Source organism: Acartia tonsa, chromosome 9, assembly GCF_053477335.1.
Source record: "Acartia tonsa isolate MP-2025a chromosome 9, ASM5347733v1, whole genome shotgun sequence".
NCBI lineage: Eukaryota > Metazoa > Arthropoda > Copepoda > Calanoida > Acartiidae > Acartia > Acartia tonsa.
The window spans coordinates 33,035,681-33,058,392 of record NC_137268.1 but is presented as its reverse complement, the minus strand read 5'-3'; the positions used below and the strand labels follow the sequence as shown (position 1 = coordinate 33,058,392).

General features: G+C 31.1%; 2 protein-coding genes across 6 annotated transcripts in view; both read left to right on the top strand.

Annotated features, from left to right (window-relative positions):
• LOC145328805 (uncharacterized) overlaps window positions 1-22,712 on the top strand; it is a 243,393-nt gene that overhangs the window by 188,228 nt on the left and 32,453 nt on the right. For 4 of the 5 annotated variants that reach the window (XR_013882645.1, XR_013882647.1, XM_080172678.1 and 1 more), the window contains 3 exons: window positions 5,546-5,581; window positions 8,682-8,762; window positions 9,270-9,410. Coding sequence is in view for 2 of the 5 variants with exons in the window: in XM_080172678.1 (XP_080028804.1) it covers window positions 5,546-5,581; window positions 8,682-8,762; window positions 9,270-9,410 (258 nt within the window). In the remaining 3 variants the exon portion in view is untranslated. The remainder of the gene's footprint in view (window positions 1-5,545; window positions 5,582-8,681; window positions 8,763-9,269; window positions 9,411-22,712) is intronic. The other variant, XR_013882646.1, reaches the window with a different exon arrangement.
• On the top strand, window positions 9,417-12,098 carry LOC145328806 (uncharacterized). The gene is made up of 3 exons (XM_080172680.1): window positions 9,417-11,281; window positions 11,365-11,440; window positions 11,724-12,098. Exons 1-3 carry the CDS (start codon window positions 10,340-10,342, stop codon window positions 12,020-12,022), a joined length of 1,317 nt encoding a protein of 438 aa, XP_080028806.1. The 5' UTR covers window positions 9,417-10,339; the 3' UTR covers window positions 12,023-12,098.

Sequence of the window (22,712 nt, the reverse complement as noted above, 5' to 3'; positions counted from 1 at the left end):
GAGAAGCTGAGAAACTTGCCAAAGACAGCAGGAATTCATGGAGGAACAAGGTGTCCGTATTCTCTGGCCATCACAGTCAAAAAGAGAGATGCGTCTGATGATGATGATGACTTTAGGAATCACAATGCAGGGTTTGAAATCGATAGGAAAATTCTAACCGTGATGGACTGATGGACGGTCGGACGGACCGCCCCTAATCATAGAAAAGCTTCGTTTTTAAAAATTGTTACAATATTTTCAATATTGAAAATTAGCCATGAATCTTTTTACCGTCTTTCTTAATGTATTTTTCCCCTTTAAAAGGTATTTAGCTTGTTTGTTAGGCTCCAGTTTTTACTCGTATTTGCCTAAAAGGGATTAAAGGGGTGACTTTTCGATTCACGCAACTTTTTGCCAATATGCTTAGCAGGGATAAATGGATAGACAATTAATAAAAGTGCAAGGATGAGAACATTCATAACAGCGAAAATAAATAACTTGAGAGTTAACAATCGTAGAATTTTAGCACTTGAAGAAAAAGAATTTATATAAGTTTTAATTTTAAAATACCTTAATCGGACATACTTACCTTTTTAGACTTGATTATAGAGATGCTTTGCATATAACATTATACATAATCTTTTAATAAATCTGTATTCAAATGCATAATAAAAAGACTAGATTATATCACATGAAAATTATTACAAAATAAGCTTAAATATCATGTTCAAATAGACTTTTTAGTAATGAGAATAGTATTGCTTTGCTTTCTAACCTATTTCAGGAATCATCATAAAATTTACTGTCGGACGTATGGATCAACCCTAATTGTAGAACAGCATTGCTTATAAAAAGGGACATTGTACCAGGGAGGGAGGGGACATTGGGCTGTTTATTACACCAGTCCCCAAAGCGTTTATAACTGCGTTTTCTTATTCGTTGGCCCAAGAACTTTGGCCGGGGACTTTATTAAACTTTTATTGGTTGGCTCATTAAGTTGGGTGTTAAAACGTTTTTAACGTTGTATTAATGTTGTATGTGTATTATCATTACAAATTTACATCAATTTATCAGCCATTGTCGTATCCTTTTAAATCCCTGCAGTTTTCACAAAACCTGAACCCTTTATCAGCTTAGATATAGGCCCATAAAGCCTTATATGCAAACATTTTAAACAAAATTTAGACATTCAAAATACTCTTTGTTTTACATTCTACACAAAAAAAGGGTGAATATTTTCAAAAGTATAGCAACAAAAAAGTAACAATCCTATTATATAAAGTAGTAAGCGTTTTTTGTCTGTCCCGAAGGATCTCGCTAACCGCTGAACCTATATTGTTCTCCTTTACAGTGAAGCTTCTTAAAGGTCCTAGGAAGGTTTTGAACTATTTTTGTGGAGGGTGTCTTCACCCCCCATCTCCAAATTTTTTTTTTATTCAGTTGAAACTCAAATTTAATATTGGATTAGGTTGACTTTTCCCCCTTAAGTGCCCCTAGAGGCTTCTAGGGGGCGTAGCCGCTAGTATTTTATATAAGAAGACTAGAAAAGTATACTTTAGTTTATTATATAGTATTATCATATTTATTAAAATATTATTGTTATTTTGAAGAGCAGTTGATTATTACTGTATCCAAAGTTTTATAAACATGGTCACTAATTTATTGGTTAAGACTTTGGGTACTTTTATAAAGTGTTGATTGGTTCTTACAACTAGAAACTAGCAATGTCAAACTTTTGAACCAATTTGATCAGGATCAACTTTGTTCACCAACTTTTGGGGTGTTAATTAATTTATCGTCCATTGTCTTATCCCTGCATTAACAATTTAAATTAAACTCAGGGATCTAAAGGCATAAGACAATGACAAATAAATTGATGTACTTCCCTAATAATTATTCACAAAAATACTACTTCTTTAGATTACAATTAGTGCTTGAAACGTTTGGACACTCGTTTAATGCACCAACCAATAAAAATTCAATAAAGTGTCCAAAGTTGTTAAGTCAACGAATAATAAAACTTTATTATAAAACTTTTGGAACTAGAATAATAGCCCAATGTCCTCTTTCTCCATGGATAACCTAAATATAAGAACTTTAAAGGAACACTATCAAAATTCAAATAACATAGCTATACAAATTTTTCCGCATCCTTCTAATTTGAATTGAAAATTGTCATTTGCTTTACAAGATTACAAGCGAATAAATTGGGGGAGGGGCCCATCACAGGGTTGTCACCTCAAAACAGTCAATTTTAATCAGTAATTGTTATTTTCTTTAAAATGTTTTTTTTAGACGATAGGCTTTTCTCAAGTATAATCTACAGGTTTGGAAATTTAAAATTTATAAGATATGCATTTTTTTAGATGGCCCTAGTTTATTTTCTGTGTGAAGAAGTAAATTAGTTCACAAAAGCTTTAAGCTTTTTAATTTACAACAAATTTTATCTTCTGTATATTTAAGTTTGTGTTCATGAAAGGGACTATTAACGAAAAGCATATATTACAAAAGTATACCATAGCCGTCCTTTTTTATATGGAATTTTCTTTGAAAGATATATTTATAAAACATGTTTATGTATTTAAAAGCCTTTCATTTTAAAAAGTAAATGGGAAAAATTTATATTTTTTCGAACCTAGTAATCACAACGTTGTTTTTTTTTAATTTTTTATCTATGGATAGACGTTAAAATGGACCATATATACACCTAATTATTTCATAATTTTGGAGGATTTTTTTATTGGTGAGTTTACAGAAATGCCATGATAACAATTTTGCTCAATCATTATTTTGTGCGGGCCTATGCAAAAACAATTAGCAATCTCTTGCGTTTATTCAAGCAAATCTAAACAGGAGGAAAAGTTTCAAAGCAGGGAGGAAAATTCATCTGCAGAAAATTTATATTGTCTCTAACTTTTCTACCGATCAAAAAAATATTGATATTCGAAATTAAATGGAAGGACGTGCAAAGATGTAGGGTAGTTTTACACCCCCCCCCCCCCTCAAGTTAATTGGTAGATAAAATCAGAGCCCAATTGGTCCAGTAATTAGTGTGATCAAACGGAAAGACAAACATCATCTTACTCTGTATTATATATAGATATTCTGAAGCTTTCTATAGTGCCTGTCAAAAGGGGATAAATTAAAAAAATTGGCCGAAGTATCCTCTTTTTTATTGGCATTATAAAGAGTTTCATATTAAATGGCAAAATTTTGCGCAACTTATTTAACTACCTGAATATACAATATTCGGTATTTGCAATAGAATTGCAAGAGGATTCAATTTTTGCAATTGCTAACGAGCTTGAATTTGCATAGATAACCTTATATATGTTTTTATAACAATTTAAATGGATACGATGAAGTACATTGGGTTATTTTTTAAAATCTTAAACAATGTTTAAATTTTTAACAAATTCAAAGGTTTTGGATGATTTACTCAGTTTAGTTTTGTCTTTTTGCTAATAAATTGCATAGTTACTTGATTAAACGTTCTATAGATAACAAATTCTTTGATTTGATTGAACGACCTTTAAAGTCCTAACTGTGCATAGTAATGGGTTGTGCCTTTATTTATTAAAGGCATTTCCCTATACTATAACATATAAATGTCGTGCAGCTAACAGAAAAGAAGTAGGAACCCTTTTAACGTCTCTAGTATAGCATAGTCCAGTCTCAAACCCAACAACTCCCCGACAGCAAAACGGCATTTTTCGCGGGTTATTAAAGGATGCAATTTATGACAACTTAAAAAACCTAACCTATTTTTAAACAGTTTTTAATAAATTTGAAAAAAAATGAGAAGTCCATTTTTATCCATTGTTTTTAGAATCTATTCTATAATCGTTCATGTGTGTATGTGTGTGTGTGTGTGTGTGCGTGTATATGTGTGTGTGTGTGTGTGTCTGTGTGCAAGTGTTTTATCTAGTTCGCCCGTCAAAGAACATTTGCAGAAATACTTTTTTACATTCCAATTCGGGGAATTTGGGAAAGGTCAACGCAAGATAAATATTACAAATATTAAAATTATGAGAGGATTAATTTTCTTACATAAAAATAGACATATTTTTCTGATTATAACGAAAACAAGAGAAAAAAACTTTATTTCAGTATGCTTCGAAATCGATAAACATCCACTGTATAAGAACCAGGTATTAGCCATACTGAATAATCATGTATAACATAGTAATAATAACCAATTTACAACGATACTAAAATTAAAATGATAAAATTAGGTTTTGTTAGCCCAGGCCGTCAGGCCCAAGGGGCTAACAAAATTAGTTTAAATCTTATATCTTTTTTTTATTTTAAAGCTGTTTAAACAAACTATATAGACTTACTATATAGTGCAGAATATTGATGCATTATGTCAACTGTTATAACAGGATTTTTAAAAGTGCTAGGAAAGATCAATTTATCATCCACTGTCTTGTCCCTGAATCCCTGTTTCCTGTGCAAGAAAATGTTGAGATAAATTTACATTAGTTTAGGCAAGAAATGTTTAAAGGTGTCCAAACTAAATAGCCTAAAACCTACCCAACTATGCATAAGATAATATCAGATATACACATACATACATTCAGTTACTTCAAGCATTAATAATTAGCATTAGATCTTTAAAAGCAATTTAAAAGGTTGGATCCTTTTTTGTCTGTTAGTCTAATACCTGTGTTCTACAACATCTACTACAGCAATTACTACCATCTTATACAAACAATTCGAGAACAAAAATCACGAAACCTAAACGTAATTTTCAGCTGTTTTTTTTTGGGGGGGGGGCAACACTAAGCAGAATAGGCGATATTTTTATTTGCACCTAAATAATATTTCGCTTGTTGGTTATACCTTAATTCATGCAATTTTTATTCAGAAATATCAAAGCAGTAGCAACGCAAACAAAATGTTGGATTTTATACTTTGTTGTATAAACACCCCTTCTTAACTATTTAAATGTTGTATTCTATTTTGGGATCTTCTTGTACCGTTTGCACTGCATATAATCAGGGAGGGAAAGGACAATAGCGGTTAAAGTGATCTACAACCCTTTATCCTGTAATGCTGTCTGGTTACCAAAGTATTAAGGGAAAACTAACTGTCTAATTCCTTTTACAAGGTCTCAATAGTTCACACCGAAAAACTGAACAACCTAAAATTTGAATTAAAGTTACTTTTTTAAAATTTAAAGTACTTAAAAACTCATGATTTGGTTATTTTAATTTGATTGCAATTAAAGCCAGTTTTGATTTTTTGTTTTTACAAAATCATTCTCTATATAAGGTTAAGACAATAAAAAGTTATCAGTTAAATAAAATCTAAGAAATCAATACATTAATTCCTGTTTTGTTGCCCCTAACGGGCAGAATTTGTAGGCCCAAAAATATGAATTTATTCTTTGATTCGTATAAAGTATATTTTTTATTTGATTTAGCGAAAATTAATAGGATTCGAAGCCTCACCGTAAAACAAAAAATATATAATGAAATGTATTTCTTTATTTTTAGTTGTACCTTTTTTTTAATTAGTTTGTTTAATGAAACCTTATAGTGAATACTAACCCCATTTTCAGGACAATGGGTTCATGGAAGACATAGAAATAGTCTCGGTAATCTAATTATATTACTCTATTTAGATGTAAATAACAATATTTTTACAATTCATATATTTTTTTACTAACTTACATTTTATTATTCACTAATATGCTACATACAAACTCATAAAATTATTAAATGATTTATTTTGGTTGCTTGTAATTGATTTACTAACCGAATATAAAATTTTTTAATATATGTATTTATTATGTTTGTTTATTAAGTTGATTAAAAATGAAAACTTCAGTATAAACAATGTAAAAAAATAATACGTTTCCTTAAAAAGTATAACAAATCAATAGATTCTTTTACTTGGAATAAACAGAATATAACAATAATATACAATAATAATAGAGCAGCTCCACTACTGTAATGCAGGGAGGTAGAGATATTGGACTGTTTTTTTATACTAGTCCCCAAAGTTTTATAATAACGGTATCTTATACGTTGTCTTTTCTACTTTGGGGACTTTTGAATGATTGGTTAATTCATTAGGTTGATTGTTCAAACGTTTCAACCACTAATTTAAATCTACAGAAGGGATAATTTTGTGTATCATCATTGGGGATGTACATCAACTTATAGGTCATTGTCTTATCCCTTTAGATCCCTGGTTAATTATAGAGTAGCTATTCCAATAAAAAATTCTTAATGTTAAACGCTGTGCCCGTAATGTTAGTTTTATTCTAGAGCGTGCAACATTGGTCAATGCCTTAAAAATATTATCATACAATGTTAAAGATTTTTTTTCATAGCAATCGACATATTATTACTTGGATGATGCACCAGTTTTTTATGTACTATAATAATTGATACTCGAAGCCGGCTAAAATAACGATTCCCCCTAGGGAACTGTCTTTCCCATAAAATATATATCAAAAACTACATTGGTTATAAATATTTGTTATTAATATCCCTTAATAATCAGATGTTTTATCTGCATCAAGATGGCTTATTAAAATGACTAAATATCTGGTAGGTATTAATTAAGATTTTACCATTACTTTGTGTTAATTATGTCGAGTTTTTGGTTGGAATGTAGAAACAGTAAATGTCTTACAGTGTGCAATAAGCACTCAGGCTTTAAACTTTAATCTTTATATATGTTTCTACATTATAAACAAAATTTCTTCAGGATAAAGTAGCAAGATTTTAAATAAAAGGATAGTTGGGTGAAGAAATTTCTATTTTCAGGGGGGTGTTGACACCCCTTTTCGCATGCGTATAAGCTAATATGAATGGATTTTCTCACAAAAGTATTTTTTCTTTACTTTTTCTACTATTCAAAAAAAACTTGTATTGCTTTTTATTTTAAGTTGAAGTCAAATTCTTTCTCCTATCTTCAACTTAAAAAATAATGTTTATCCTATAAAAATGCACATTTAAACTCTACCATATATTTTTGGATGTTAGAGTATTTTTATAAAAAAAAATATTTTTTCTATTTATTCACGCAACCTATACAAAGTTTTGAAATTTTCTGTAATAGAATGAGTTGCATTTAATTTCGATTTTTTGATTTATTTTTTAATATCTAAATTCCTGTCGATATGCCGATAAACTTTAAATGTGTGCTAACATCATTTATTAACATTAGACCTAATAACATTTGTCTTAATAAAACGCTTTTTGGGGCATTTTAGATTTTTGAAGATTAGATTGTAATAATGACATATAAAACAAATATTTAGTAAAGAATAAATTTCTAACAATTATTTAGATCATTATTATTGGCTAAAAAGTCTGTATATTGAAGTTTTATTTAACCTATTCAATAGTTCATAAAAGACTATTAAATTTTAATCAACATATGAGATATTGTGTTCTAAACTCAAGTTTAAATAACAGTCCCCTCCCTCTCTGCTTGTAACCTTAACTTTAGTGTTAATCTTTTATTCTAACCGCATGTAATTAGAACGTATGTAGTTACCCACTATCATGGTGAAGTTATTTATCTGAGTTAAAATTCAGCATAAGTTTGAATAAGGGCAATTCTCCAGGTGTGATATCATTTCTGCAGAAATATCAATGTAAAATTCATATCACTGCCAAAATCAGGAATTCTATATCCACGGAAAGCTGTTTATGATACGATGCGAGAAATAACTATTATCGCATCATACTATAGACAGCTTTCTGTAGATATTAAAATGAAAATTTATAAGACTAAAACCAGTATTAATACCAACAAGTGCCTAAGGCCTGGTCTAACAGAACTGGTTATAATTGTAGAATTTTTACTTAATTATTCGTTGAAAATTGTCTCAAATTCCATGCTTTTCATTATTTTTCAGTATTGGCAAAGAACAGGTTCTAATCTAAAAGATATTAATCGGTTTCGAATCCATACTGGAAAGCATGTTATGATATTTTTAAAAAGGAGGCCAATATTCAGACCCAAATCATGTTTTCTTACTGGCCTATAAACTTTGGTTACTGTATCAAATTTTGTTATATAGATTGGAAGCAGTGTCTAAGCGTTTCCACCAATAACTTAAATCTAAAGTATGGGTGAATTTATTTATCATCTTTAGATATGTACTCCAAAGATAAGTAATATTTACTCCTTACTATTTTGATTTTGGCGGTTTTAATAAATTTTATCTGCGGAAATGAAATCGCACCCAATTTTGCAACCATATTTGCACTGAATACTAATCATATATCATACCAGAGGATATAGGGATAGGTAATGGTAGAGAGAAAATTATTTAATGCATTACAAAACTTTGTTTACTTGTCAACTTTTTAAATTGTAATTATTAATATCTCCTTTTATTATAGAAAAAATGAGTTAAGTAAAATAACTAAAAAAATAGGATGTTGTCTATTATATTGCTTTTTAAACTAATTATTTCAAAATTATGCTTTTGATTAAATGAACTTCCATTTATCCATCTCTATTTCCCAGTAACATTACAACTTCTTTAAATATAAGCTAGATCATTCAGTAAGCTTTGTTTTTAATTTTAAATTAGGGCTTTTAAGTGTAGCTTGATTTAATCCTAAACTTTGCCTTTTGATATATGTATACAAAAAAAAACTGCAGCGCAAGATTTGAGAAAATTTTAAAAATCCGCTAACCAGAAAATTTAAATTTTTTTTAAATTTTAGGAGAGGAAAGTGACATGGAAGATTATTGTATGCCAAAGCGTGATGCTGTCCCCAATATGAAGCTCGTCATGAACCCCGAAGGTAAAAAGATAGATAGGATAGAAAGATTGCCGGATAGACATTTCTAGATAAGAATTCATTTAGATAGATAGACAGACATCAAAATATAAAGGATTGCAAGATTAGCTATTGTCTATACATTAGAGTAAACCACTAGAGAGAGAAGGGGTTAAATAACTGTATTTCCTTATCTCAATGTCCTTGTGCCGACTCTCAATTGGGTCTTTGAATATCAATCAATGTTGAAGGGAATATTGACACAACCAAGTAGCAGAAAAAAATTTGCTTGCAGACAAAAAAGGTAATTGGAGTTATCTGTATATACATCTTTACTATAGATCTGTTGCCTATACATAGATTTTTATCTATCAAAACAAATTCGTAATTTCTATGTCTCTAATCTGCCATTTGGTCCAGCTGTTACCAACAACTGACCCAATTCAAGATAATATTTTATGGAATTTATAAAATATTTGCTGTTTGCTTCTAGTTCCAAAATTTTCTATTTAAAATCTTTCCTTGATTTAGGTAAGGTTCATGAGTGGAATGATATGGATCCCAGTGAGCTGCCCAACGCTGCTCTGCTAGCTGGACACGCTGCTCCCTCTCTGCCCTCCCCGGAGATTATCAACCCCATGATCGAGGACCTGAACAGCAACACCGGCAGAGGTGAGACTTTTGTACACCGCCCAAATTCTTTTGTATCCGCATACAGACGCGTTTTTGATAGTAATCGAGGTGTGTTTGGTTCTAAGACAAGTGGTAATAACATTGACAATAGTGGTAATAAAGGTAGCAGTGAGGCTAATAATGATAATACAAAAACTAATACAACAACAAGTCACACAGTAAAAGATAATTGGGTCGTCAAAGACACCTCTAAGCCTGGTAAAAGCTTACTCCCAACCTGGGGTACTCTTAAAAGATATCAAAATAATGGTAATAATAAAACTAAGCCAATTCATGCTCCAAAAACTGTTGAGACTCCAAAACCAGTAAATGCTTTTGCTGGAGACAATACTAAATCACAAGGTTTAAAGCAGGATAATAAATTACTGTATACAAGTCCACTGGAGAGAAAAAGTATTAATAAGCCAGCTAATGAAGTGGTTAAGATAACAACAGCAAATGCCTTTGTTTCCCCTGCCCCACTCAAAAAGGTTTGGACGCCAAATGTATCAGCCACGCCATCAGGAAGATCAGTTACAGCTGCAACAGCTTCTTCAGCTGCATCAACTTCATCTGCTTCAACAACCAGATTAGTTTTTACACCATCATCTTTACGCCATACAGGGACAGCCACCCCAAGTACTCCTGCTACTTCAAATAAATTTACGTCTTTTAAGCCAACATTCTCTACATGTACTCCATTAGCACCTATATGCTCACTGACATCAACTATAACCCCAAGACATGAGGTATTAACACCTGTAGAATCAACAGTAATCAATAACAGCAAAGCTACAAATTCTGTTCCGTCGTCTGCTACTTCAAATAGATCAACAACAATACCTTCAACTCCTAGTTCAATTTTAAAGAAGGGCAGTGCAACCTCAACTGAAATACAGCAGTCGGTGGATCATAATATTAACAGTCAAATGGATGATTTTATTGAAAAGAATTTTACTCCATTACCTAAAGTTGATGTTCTGGATACCTCCAAGAAAAATGATGAATCTGTAGATCCTGCAAAAATTGACCGAGCTTGTATCCACAGAAAAATGGATGATTTTATTGCATCTAATTATAAACCAGAATCATATGAGAAGAAGCCAACTGCATCAATCATAAAGAAGCCATCAGCACAGATGCCAGAACAAGGGGATATATCTTACACAGCTGTAGTGACACCAAGACTAAAAAGAAAGGTATCCATAAAGGCAACAGAAAAAGCATCTGAAATTAGTAAAGACAAAAGTAATGTGGATCCTGCTGAAAAGAATCAAGTAACAATAACCCCAATCACACCAGCAAGGCATAAAAGAGTCATGATAAGTACATCTAATGAGTACCCTAAAAGATTTCAATCAACCCCAGACATCTCAGCAACTCAAAATATGACAGATAAGCAAATTGCACTGAGCCACTTTGGATCACCTGCTTCAAGACGGCGAATGCCCTTATCCACAACCAATCAAAATATTGTTTCATTCTTTGAGAACAAACATAAAACAACAGTTGATGCTGTTCCATTTGGCGGTGGACACATGCAAAGAAGAAGTATTTCAGCCAATACTCGCAATAGTTCAAGACAATCTGAGATTCCCAAAGGCGCTTCCTACATAGACTTCCAGGCCGATACAGGCACAGGCAGTACCAATACCAGTAAAGAGTGGGGCATCAACTATGTTCCAACAACTTCCATGGTTGCCAAAACAAAGGCATTATTTGAGGGCAAAGAAAACCAGGGTCATCTACCAATTCAAAAGTCCAGGACATTTTCCAGTTTCCCAACAGATTATACTTATGGAGATGGGGTTGCCATAACTCCATCCCCACCCAAGAGGTCAAGCAGTAAGAAAGTTACCGCTGATTACCAGGTATTGTACATATTAATTCAGGAATAATTAAAGATTTTTAAAAACTTTATGTACAAATAACATATGTAATGGTCATTGATCAGGTACGCAGCTTGAATATGAATCTGGATCAATGTGGAACAGATTATGGATCTTGTCGTGGACTTTATTCTTCACAAGGAATAAGTCAATCAAAGTTGTAATCTAATTTACCTTTAGATATAAAATACAAAATCTTTCAAAAGTCTAGGTTTTTAAAATTTTTAGCAGCTTTATTCATTTTGCTGGTCACAGTGAAATCATATCTTATTTTGGGTATCCTTAATCAAAAGGTAATTTAAAACTTGCTTATTCCATTTCAACCAAAAGTAAACTTTTAAATTAAACAAAAAAAATATTTTTTTTTACGAGATTAGGAAAATATGAAATTTGTAAGACTTACTCCTTGTGTTGAAAAATAAAGATATTGTTTCCTCATCTGCGAGTACCACACTTGAGAGAAAAGAAAATCTACCAAATGTAATAAAAATCCCTTCAACTTCAAGCAATGCAGGATCATTGGAGAAAAAATCTTCCAATTTAACCAAAGAAATCTCTGAAAATATTGATATGAAAGATGCTGAAGTACATGATAAAATAAAAGAGGATAATACAGGGTCTAGAGATGGTTTGCCTGATTCACCTGCTTTAAACAGAAGACCTCTTAGGAAAGGATTTACAGTTGCAAATTACAAGGTTTTGCCCAACAATTTTATTCTCTAAAAAGTAAAAAAATATATAGATGGGACAATTTCATTAGAGGATTTTTAAGGATCACATTGCAAGACACCTAAACTGTTAAAACACTCTTACTGCAACTATCCCTTACATGATAATTTTTTGTATTATTCACATTTTCAAGAGAAATCATTTTTCTCTTCTGCTAAATGATAAAGAACATTATCCTTGGCCCGAAACGCTGAACCTGTTTTTGCAACTGTTGTCCTAAATTTCAGAGACTTTTTTCGCTGAAAAAAAGTTTTGTTTACTTAGAGTACTTTTGCTTTGTGAAATGTTTATATTCTAATTTCAAATAACTTTATCTGAATATTTAAAGTTAAAAATCTGTTTTTTTTGTATACAAAAACCTATGTATTTCATTTTAAATCTATTAAGCCTCAAAAAAATGATTTTAAGCTAATTTGAATCATATTTAATTATCAAATCATAAAAACAGCTATGAATATTATACCTTAAATCTTTTTTATACCCAAAAGAATCTCTGTATTATTTAGTAGTGTAAAAATCTAGAAATTGTGTATTTATAAATGTCGTCTTGAAATCAAAAACTGTAGAAAAATTGTCTTTGCATTGAAAATAAAAAGTTTCATAAATATATGTTAATCATTTGAAATTAATAATTTATATGCAGTTTGTGCTCTTTTATCATGCCAAACAACCATCAAATTTACGATAAATAACCGCTTAAGTAAATAAGCAAATCTTGAAAGTTTTTTATTAGTGTATGTTTGATATAACTAAAGTGTTTGACAGCTAAATTATTAAAGATTTTAAATAGAATTTACGACAAGTTATTTTACAAGATTATAAGTTGGTTCGCTAGTTTTAAGTCGTTTAGTTAGTCATTTCAATAAATTTAAATCTTCAAACTAACTTTACTTTAATAAACTTCAAGTAATTGACCCTTGAAATGTTTTCAGCTGAAGTAGATGTATTAGTAACACTGTCATTAAAACATAATTTACTTCAAAAGTGTACGTTGTGTACATATTTAAAATTTTTGCATAGTAAATTAATAGTGTGTATTCACTTTCACCCATGTATCAAATTATCTGAAACGCACATTAGTGTTACAAGGTTTAGTATTAATTAATATAATGTCAATTCATATAAGTTTATTTCATATAGTTATATTATTTAATTACATTTCATGTAATTACACGTCCCCTCTTTTTTTTTACTTATTCTTTCCCTTGCAGGAAGCATTAAAACTGCAGGGCCTACACCTGCGGCCTGCGAAGCTACAGATATGACCTAAAACAACCAAAAAAAAATATAAATCAAATGTAATTATATAATCATATGAAATAATACTGCCCTTCCTTTTTTATATCATACTGTCCATAATAAACAACACAATATTACCCATTTGCTATTGGTATTGTGTTTCTAAGAATGTGTAACTCAATAAGAATGCGATCAAATGCAGAAATGAACACACAACTAAATTAATTTATTTATGTATAGAAGATTAATGATTTGTCAAGGCCAATTCTAAATAGATAGAAAACTCTAAATCTAAAGGGAAAAGACAATGGCCGATAAACTGATATATATTCCCATTGATGATACACAAAATTACCAATTCTGTAGATTACAATTAGTGGTTGAAACTTATGGACAGAGAAATTAATGAATCAACTTATAAAAATTCTAAAAAAAAGTCCCCAAAGTTGTTAGGCCAATTAATAAGAAAATGCTAATATAAAACTTTGAAGACAAGAGTAATAAACAGCCCTCACTGTAAAAAACTCATTATCAGGGATCCATGTATAGATCATAGGAAGAAAAATAATTTGTCAAGGATGATTCTTAACTGATAGAGCACTATCAGGGATAAATGGGATATAGTAATAGGTAAATCGGAGTCTGGTAAAATATCAAGACCAGTTTTGTATGAATATTCCTCATTCTTCCGTCTGGATGGAGCTTAAGATCACGCGAACCGCTTGATATATAGGACTTTGCTTATTAGAAAATATACCTGTTTGCTATTCAATGGTTTTAGACTATTATCAAAACGGTGGTAGGATATCCCTCAGATACCTGAATTTTCAATCAAACTAATGGTCTTTGAAAAGTGTACTTGGATTGATTTTACTTCAGTATCATAATTTAAGATTAATTGATTTTATTCACATGCAAATTACTTATTTTATCACCCTTTGTATATGCGAATTATATTTTTAGTATGGATTCGAAACCCTTTAATATCCGCTGGATTAGAACTGTTTTTTAGCCACACTGAAAAACCACGTATACAGATTTTCCACGAATAATAGAATAACCTGGGTCTTCGTGGCAAATTGGTTTTAATCTTATACATTTTATTTTAATATCCGCGGAATGTTGTCTGTAATACGATGCTGTACATGATTTTCCAGTATGGCTATAATATGATGCGATAAATGACTATTCCAGTTATAATGGTTGGTTTATTATAGGAAGCTCAATGTAAATATGACGATTTTAAGATGTCAAGTAAAATCTATCAAGCTATCCTTTTTTTCTAAAATAATAAAAATATTTTTTTAAACTACAGCCAACACTAATAATATGAAAATAGCATTATTTTTGCTAATCTGATTACGACCCAATGTTTTTACAATCGAAGTATTCTTCTAGAAAGTAGGACATTATAAAACAAGGAAATTTTCGACTATAAGTACCAGAGTTTTTTTTATAAAAAACAATCCCAATAATAATAACAGGATGTCTATCTGTCTGTTTGTTTGTTTGTTTGTTAGTACTTAAGCATCATTATAATCACTGAACCGATATGATTCTCCTTTACATGTTAGCTTCCCATAGGTCCTGGGAAGGTTCATGCATATTTTTGAGGAGGTTACCACCACCCTACCGACAGAAATCACCTCCAGAAAATATAAATTGGGTGTTCGAATTCAACATCCCCCTCCTCAAGTGGTCCTAGATGCCTCTAGTAACTTAGCCGCTAGATCTATAGAAGACGACAAGGTATTCGTGGCTTCATCTATAATATATATATACAGGGTGGGGCAAATAAGACCGGACAAATTCTAACTTCTAAACAAATGAACATAAAAACGTCAATTTTAAAGATTTTATTGAATTTTAAAAACTGGCAAGCAAAATAGGTATATGACTATTAGATTATTCAATAAAATCGCCGTCAGCCTTAATCACCGCCTCTACCCGCCTCCTCAACCGCCGACAGGTCCAGGTCAAAATGTACCTGTCCAAGCTGGCATAGTTCTCCTTGATAGTGGCAATGAGGGAGGTCATTGTGGTATGGGCACGTCTATTGGTGCATGCTTCAAAGTAGCCTCAGGCCAAAAAGTCCATTGAATTAAGATCGGGCTGCTGGGAGGCCACATTTCCTCAGGAACGTGAGTAACCGCAGGATCCAAATTCGCCTAACTTTCAAGCTACCCTTATACACGGAGGCTCTTATTTGGACCACAGTTGAGCTAGAACGACGTTCTTTACCTTTTTAGAAATGGCACGAAGTTTCAGCTAGGGTTGTCAGCGCAACCTATAGTCTAAAATGAGTTTTAAAGTTCCATCTCAGTCCCTGAAGTCAAGAACCGAGAAATTTTCACGAATTTTCACGGTTTTTGGCGTTTATTACATCTCAAAATCTGCCCCGTTTCACTTTGCTGGAGTACAACGGCCAAGCCATTTCAGATAGAGAGCTCTAGTCTTTTCTAGTGTCTTACTTATGTATCCAACAGTATCCCCAGCAAGTTGCATAACTCTACCTCACCTACAGATGGGCTGAGGTCAGATTTAGTGGGCCCTAGTCGAGAATTCAGAATAAACCACCGGCGCATTTGGAATCTGCCTTGTTGAACATATGCGCGGCCAGCTCGTTGTACAAGTCCATCTTCGTCCAAAGATTTTTTTGTGCTAAAAGGTCATTACCTAGGCTTTTTATAGTGTGGTCAAACGTCCTGATTGGTCAAGTAGTTTTGACGCTATGGCCGTTTAAAGTTTGTCCGGTCTTATTTGCCCCACCCTGTATATATTAGTATTAAACCATGCGACTTATGTGAAACTTTCCTAAAATAAAGATTTAAATCGGTTTAGTGGTAAGTGAGAAATTAAATAACTAAATAAATAAAATTTATTAGTCTAATTAAATGAGATTGATATCAAATTTTTTGCGACAAACCGACACGAAAGATTTTTAGAGAATCTATGATATAAATAACAATAAAAGAATAAACAAATCACAATATCAATCTCAAATATAATACAAAATAATTGGCTTTTATGTTGCATTAGTATGTATAGAACAAGGATAGTTCAAGGAAAAATATTTTTTTATCTATTTGTCTTTTTTACCTTAAAATTAAAGTTGTAAGGTTTTACTGTCTTAAGCTGAAGGTCTGTTTTTTGCTTTTCTGGTAACTTTTATAAATACAATGAGATGGTTTTAGGCTATTTTCTGACTCTTGCCACCTTGTCCCTAGAGTGAAATTATATAATATAAATATTGCAAAGGTTTAAATATTTAGGACAATTAAACATGCTTAAATTTTAGATCAGCTAATACCAATACATTATAACATTCCCTCATATTATAAAAAAAATTGGGTATTTCTATGAAATCTTGATTTGTCGGTTTAAACTGTCAGTTGCAAAACTTTTTAACTTACGGGAAATTTTGTTTATTATCATTGGATTTTTTAATCAATTTATCTCCATTGTCTTATCCCTTAAGATTCCTGCACTAAAAAAATCAGTTTGCCTCACTAAAATTTTAGCGGGGCAAAATTATACCCTCTAAATTTTTAGTTTGCCTCACTGGCGCCTTAGTTTTTAAAGAATTCACCTCTGGTTAAAAAAGTAATTTATTGTTCAGTTTTGTCATGTTCAATAAAATGTTAATCAATCCAAATCTTATTGCTAGCCAATACTTGTATTTTCTTGCCTTCAAATTTATTGCAATTCTTATTTAGCGCAGCAACTCTATGGTTAGTATAGCCTTACTCGTTAATTTGAACACATTATAATCAACTGAATTATTAAGTTTTATCATACTTTTTGTAAGTTCTTATAAAGTGTGAAGTTTTAGAAGTAATGATTCCAATTACGATTCTCTTAGTTTTAATGTATACTCTTTAGACATTTCAGAAGCCAATGTCAGCCGAGTAGATAATATTTCTCCTAAGTAACACGATATTTTTCTGTCGGTCTGTGTGTAGCTTAAGATCTTGCTTACCGCTCGACTGATATGGTTCTTCTTTACAATGAAGCTTTTTATACAGCATGACCCTCGAAAAAGTATTTTTAAGCATCTGCAGCCCTTATTTCTCAATGAATTATTAAAAAATGCATATGTCCTTGTTCTCTATAGTATTCCACGTAAGTAGATATAAAAATATTTTTTTTACCTCCATTAACACCGGAGATTTTTAGTGCTAAAGTTTTGAAAAAGTGACTGAGGAAAAAGTAACTTTTAACATTAAACGACTTTTTTAGCAAAATTAAGCTAGAAATCCTTTTATTTTTGTTACTAGCAGAAACTTTATACAAAAATGAAATAAAAAATTTTGTTTTTGAGTAAAAAGCATTTTTTTACACATATTTTTTGAGTCTTAGTTTAATGATATTTTGAAAAACTTACTTATTAGGCAAAATTGTTCAAGATTAAAAAACCAAATAAATCTCTATGAATATAGCAGGAAAATTGTTTTTGTTTCACAATCCTAACTTTAATAACAAAAAAGTTATAAAGAAAATAAAAATAAACATAATGATTTTTTAGTCTAAAAAGCTTAATTTACCCCCTATTAAATAATTGAGATGTCAGAAAAGTAGGCGGAGCAACTGTCATAATTAATCCTTTTCTATAAATAAGGGTTAATAAATAACTTAAAATTTGCAAATAATCCATTCATTCTGTAGTATTTTTTGCCATTAAAAATATATATTTTTTGGTGGAATAAAAAAGAAATATTTAGTTAACTTGTTTTTCTTTGTGTATTATTATTCAGTTGCCAGAAAAACATAATATAACCATCCAAAAAATAAGAGAAACAAAAAAAAAATCTTTTTCTCAGTCACTTTTTCAAAACTTTAGCTTTAAAAATCTCCGGTGTTAATGGAGGTAAAAAAAATATTTTTATATCTACTTACGTGGAATACTATGGAGAACAAGGACATATGCATTTTTAAATAATTCATTGAGAAATAAGGGCTGCAGATGCTTAAAAATACTTTTTCGAGGGTCATGCTGTAGGTCCAGGGAAGGTTTATAACTATTTAGGTTGAGGATACCTCCACCCTTTTAAGAGATATCTTCACTGAAAAAAGGCGTCCCCCTCCTCAAAAAAATTATTTTTCTTTTTAAAATAAAATTAGAGGGTCCTTTCATCCTCTTCGGGAGATCTCTAGGGGCGCAGACAAAAACAGAATTAAAAACTTGGAATACTTACAAATAGTAATCTTGAAAAAAATTTGCAGTTCATCCAGTAGCCGAGAAAAGGTTTCAGCAAGACAAGCAACAGATGTGGACAGACAAACATTTGCAAATAAAGAATAGCATCACTAAAAAAATTATAGCTATGCATTAATTAAAGTACATGCGATAAAAGAACTCCATATTTTGTTTATGAAAAAGTTGTCAAGAAAATTCCCCAGTCTCTCGTCAATTTCATAATCTATCTCCTTTCTTTTCTATTCATGAAATATTTTTAGAAGCACAACTACTTTATTTTGTGAGAATGTCCGGCCGTATATGTTCCTTCTGAAGTTAGCTCATTCAGCATATGTAATTACAGTCTCTTGTCAGTTTCTTTTGTATGGTTTGTTTACATATTACTGTTTTTTTTTAGTTAAAAGGCTACTATATAACTTATCATGTCTGTCCTTCTGTCTATGCGTCTTTCTTTTTTTTGCCATTCCCATTCCCTTCGAAAGCCTTGCTACAAGTAATAGCTGCGTTCCCTATGGATAAAACTTTCCTGTTCTTTTAGAGTTTATGAAGGACTGAAAAAAACGGTGAATTTCTTACAAAGTGTCGGTTGAGCACAGGTACTCCCTTTCTTTTTGAAGTAATGAAAAATATAGGAGGGAGGATGGAGGATATTTGGTATTGCCTAACACCAATACCAAATATCCTATATAACCTTACCTACCCTGACCCAAAGTAATACACAACCCTCCCCCCCTCTTCTAGTTTTTAATTTGTCAAAAAATAAGATAGGGGGTTCAGTGGTCAGTAAGGTACTATGAGAGAAATTACGGGCGTGGTTGTGTAAGACAAGTCAAAGTAGTTAAAAGCGCAGTACTCAAGATAATTTGAGAGAAAATTTTCTAACTGGATAATTAAAATGAAGATGAATAAAGTCCCTCTAAAAGGAAGGATTATCCATCTCTTTTTCAGGGTTTTTTTTTCACTCCTACTCTCCGCATCACTCATTTTTATGACGTTATTAAAATAATTGTATTATACAAAGTAGTTAGGTTCTTTTGTTTGTTCAATAAATCTGATTGAGGTATCTTTTAGGAGATGTTTCATGTAGGCCCTGTTTTAGGCTATTAAAGTTAGGTGTTATATGATAGTTTTCATTATAATTTTCTATGGAATAGGTTACCGATTAACCCTTACAGATTGGGGGGCTATCAAGTTTTTTCAATCTCATTTTTTTGTAGGTAAGATGTAGAGCTGTGACTTCATGACTTTTTAAGTTTAGTAATTATAGGTTGGAAAGAGTTGATTTTGTTAGGATATCTGGTCTGTGTTGGTCGTGGTGTCCAGTCAAAGTCGGTTGGGTAGCACCAAAATTAGAAAAAATTCTAAATAAATCTTAATTTCTACATTATGACTTTTGTGTATAAGGTAGAAACCTAAAATTTTGTTGGTGAATACTTAGATATCAATGACCTTCTGAGAAAAGTGGTGTTATGACAGTTTGACCGCTCCCTGACCGACTTTATGACCGATTTTTGTCCGGCTTTTACTACAGACATATATCATGAATATCGTGGCTTCTATTACAGCTAGAGACCTATACATTTTTTTGGTAAATCCTTGAGCAACAATAAACAGATAAAAATATTAATTAGCGCTGCCAACCGCAGTTTTACCGCCGTAACTGCCGAAATTGGGGCTTGATCTGTAAGGGTTAATAGGAAAAAATGTATGTAATGTACATTGGAGTCATGTTACTTTATTAACCATCAGGAATATTCTAATAATTGTAATTATTGGTATTGTATTTTCCTATTATACAACTATCATGAAACTTAACACCTAAGAGAATTAATATTAGGTTATAAAAACAGTATCAAGTACCTCTTCAATTCATGATAGCTAGGTTTTTCTTCTTAAAAACACTTCAAACTCTCTAAATTAAACTTTTATTTTATTAGCATTAGTTAGATAATGTTTTATATTTTATAATTCCTGTGTCATTGAAGTCAAAGCATTTTTTCTGATTAAAAAGAAATGTACAAAATAAACTTGACTTTTAAATATTCTTAACATTGAAATCACATAAATAACAAATAAAATTAATTACAGAAAATCTTTGCTTTTAACAATATAGATTCTATAAACCTCTCACAAGATGAAAAAGTAACACTTAAAACAATACTATTTTCTATGCAGATAAATATTCTTTGAAAAGCTTTGACAATATTTGAAGCATATCATCACAGTATGGCTATTTTCTAGTGATAAGCAAAATAAAAGTTGTTTAAATATAATGCAAATCAAAAAAGAAATATATATCGGAACAACCACCTAAATCAAGTTTTATTCTTTTTGATTTCTTATTAATAGTTTTGATGTAAAAAAAAACGGTATCTATAATGAAACATTTCATGTTTCAAGAATTTAATACAACATCATTAAGATTGCCAGCACTACAATAGAAAAATGCTTAGTTGCATATTTTCACTCCTTGCAATAAATTTGCCACACTCTGCTCTAAAGTTGACCTGCTCAAACTACATAAACATACACAGACAGACAGACAGAGCGAAGTGGAAAAACACAAACTTTCACATGTCTGCATTTAAACACATATTTAGTAAAATAGCTACTCGCTATAAATTTTGCACAAAAACTTTTCTAGAAATATTTAATGATATGTTGTTAGGGTTGAACACAAATAATACTCTAGTTTAAAGCCCATAAAAAGATTTTTAAAGAAACTAATTTCTTAACTTTTTCTATAATCATTTAACTAGTATATTATGTACATTGTAGATTTTTAAAATCTTTTTTTAGACAAATGTGTTTACACAAAAGCCAGAGAATCGGAATTAATTAGTGCTTCTGAGTGGTTTGGTCATATTCAAAGAACCAATTGATTAATATTTTCTTATATATATTTACATAAAATATCCAATTGATTCCATTTTCAGAAAAAAATCTAATTAGATTAAACTGATTATCAAAGAAATAAGGTCAATTATACAACATATTTAATTGCAAAAACTGGATTTAAGCACCATTAGCAAGATTTAGTTTTATCATAGAAATGGAGTTAAAATTAATAAATTTTTAAAATATTTAGTAATATAAATGAAGAATATAATGAATTAGTTGATTAATCAGATATTTTCATAGCTTGCATAACTTTTCCATCAAATTCTAGTTTATTGAAACAAATTCTTGACCATAAATGGAAATATGAATAAAACAATATTTTGCTTCCCAATTCTTATTTCCAATATCACGAGACTAACTTTGCTGCTGTAGGTAATATCTTAAGCTTATTACTAATCAGTAAAATGTGAAATTCATTGATTTTTATATTGGCAATTACTTCTTATTGATATATGGAAACAATAGCGGCTACGCCTCTAGAGGCCTCCAGGGTCACTTGAGGGTTGGGAGGGGATGTTGGCCCCCAACTTTTAATTTTAGTTTTAAAAAGATTAAATAAAAAAAATTTGAGGGGGGGAACTTTTTTCTAGGGGCGATTTTTCTTTGGAGGGTGTTGGTACCCTCCCTCAAAATAGTTATAAACCTTCCAAGGACCCTTGAGAAGCTATCCTGTAAAGAAGAACCATATCGGTTCAATGGATAGCAATGGTAAACTAAACACAGATCCTTTTATTTTATTATAATGATTATTTGAAATTTAGCAAGAATACAGCACCTCTAAGAATTACATCTTATAATGAGGCGGACAATTTAAGTAATTTACTTTCATATGTTTACTTTGACCCATGCTCTGCTCGTGGATTGAATAAATAAAGGTCTGAGGGGGGTCATACCCTCCATACTATAGTAGGCATACTAACTATCCATCTATAGTATATATACATATATAATATATATGTCTTTTGGTGTACATATATCTATCTATATACACATAGTAAGGCTGCTGTCATCGTATGTACGCCGCGCACTTTCTTTTCTTAGCCCTTCTCTCTTTCCAGTATGTCTCCTTTTTTTCACTTTCCTGGTATCCCCTTTATCTTCCTCTCTCTATCTCTTTCTATCTAAATATTTCTTTCTTATTTAAAGTATTTTTGATTCATAAAACTATTACTTGATTTCGTTATTTTCTCTCTCGAAACATAACTCTTTTTATTTTATTTTCTCTTTCAAGATTTTTTTCCCACTCTCCCTCCCTCTCTCTCCCCCTCCCTCTTTCTCTCTCACTCTCTCTCACTCTCTCTCACTCTCTCTCACTCTCTCTCACTCTCTCTCTCTCTCTCTCTCTTT

What these genes read in the sequence shown, in the direction of transcription:
- LOC145328806 (XM_080172680.1), top strand. Translation starts at nt 10,340, where the DNA reads ATGGATGATTTTATTGAAAAGAATTTTACTCCATTACCTAAAGTTGAT. An exon ending in AAGTTACCGCTGATTACCAG is followed by an intron (nt 11,282 to 11,364) that starts GTATTGTACATA and finishes GTCATTGATCAG; the next exon opens with GTACGCAGCTTGAATATGAA. An exon ending in TGGACTTTATTCTTCACAAG is followed by an intron (nt 11,441 to 11,723) that starts GAATAAGTCAAT and finishes TGAAAAATAAAG; the next exon opens with ATATTGTTTCCTCATCTGCG.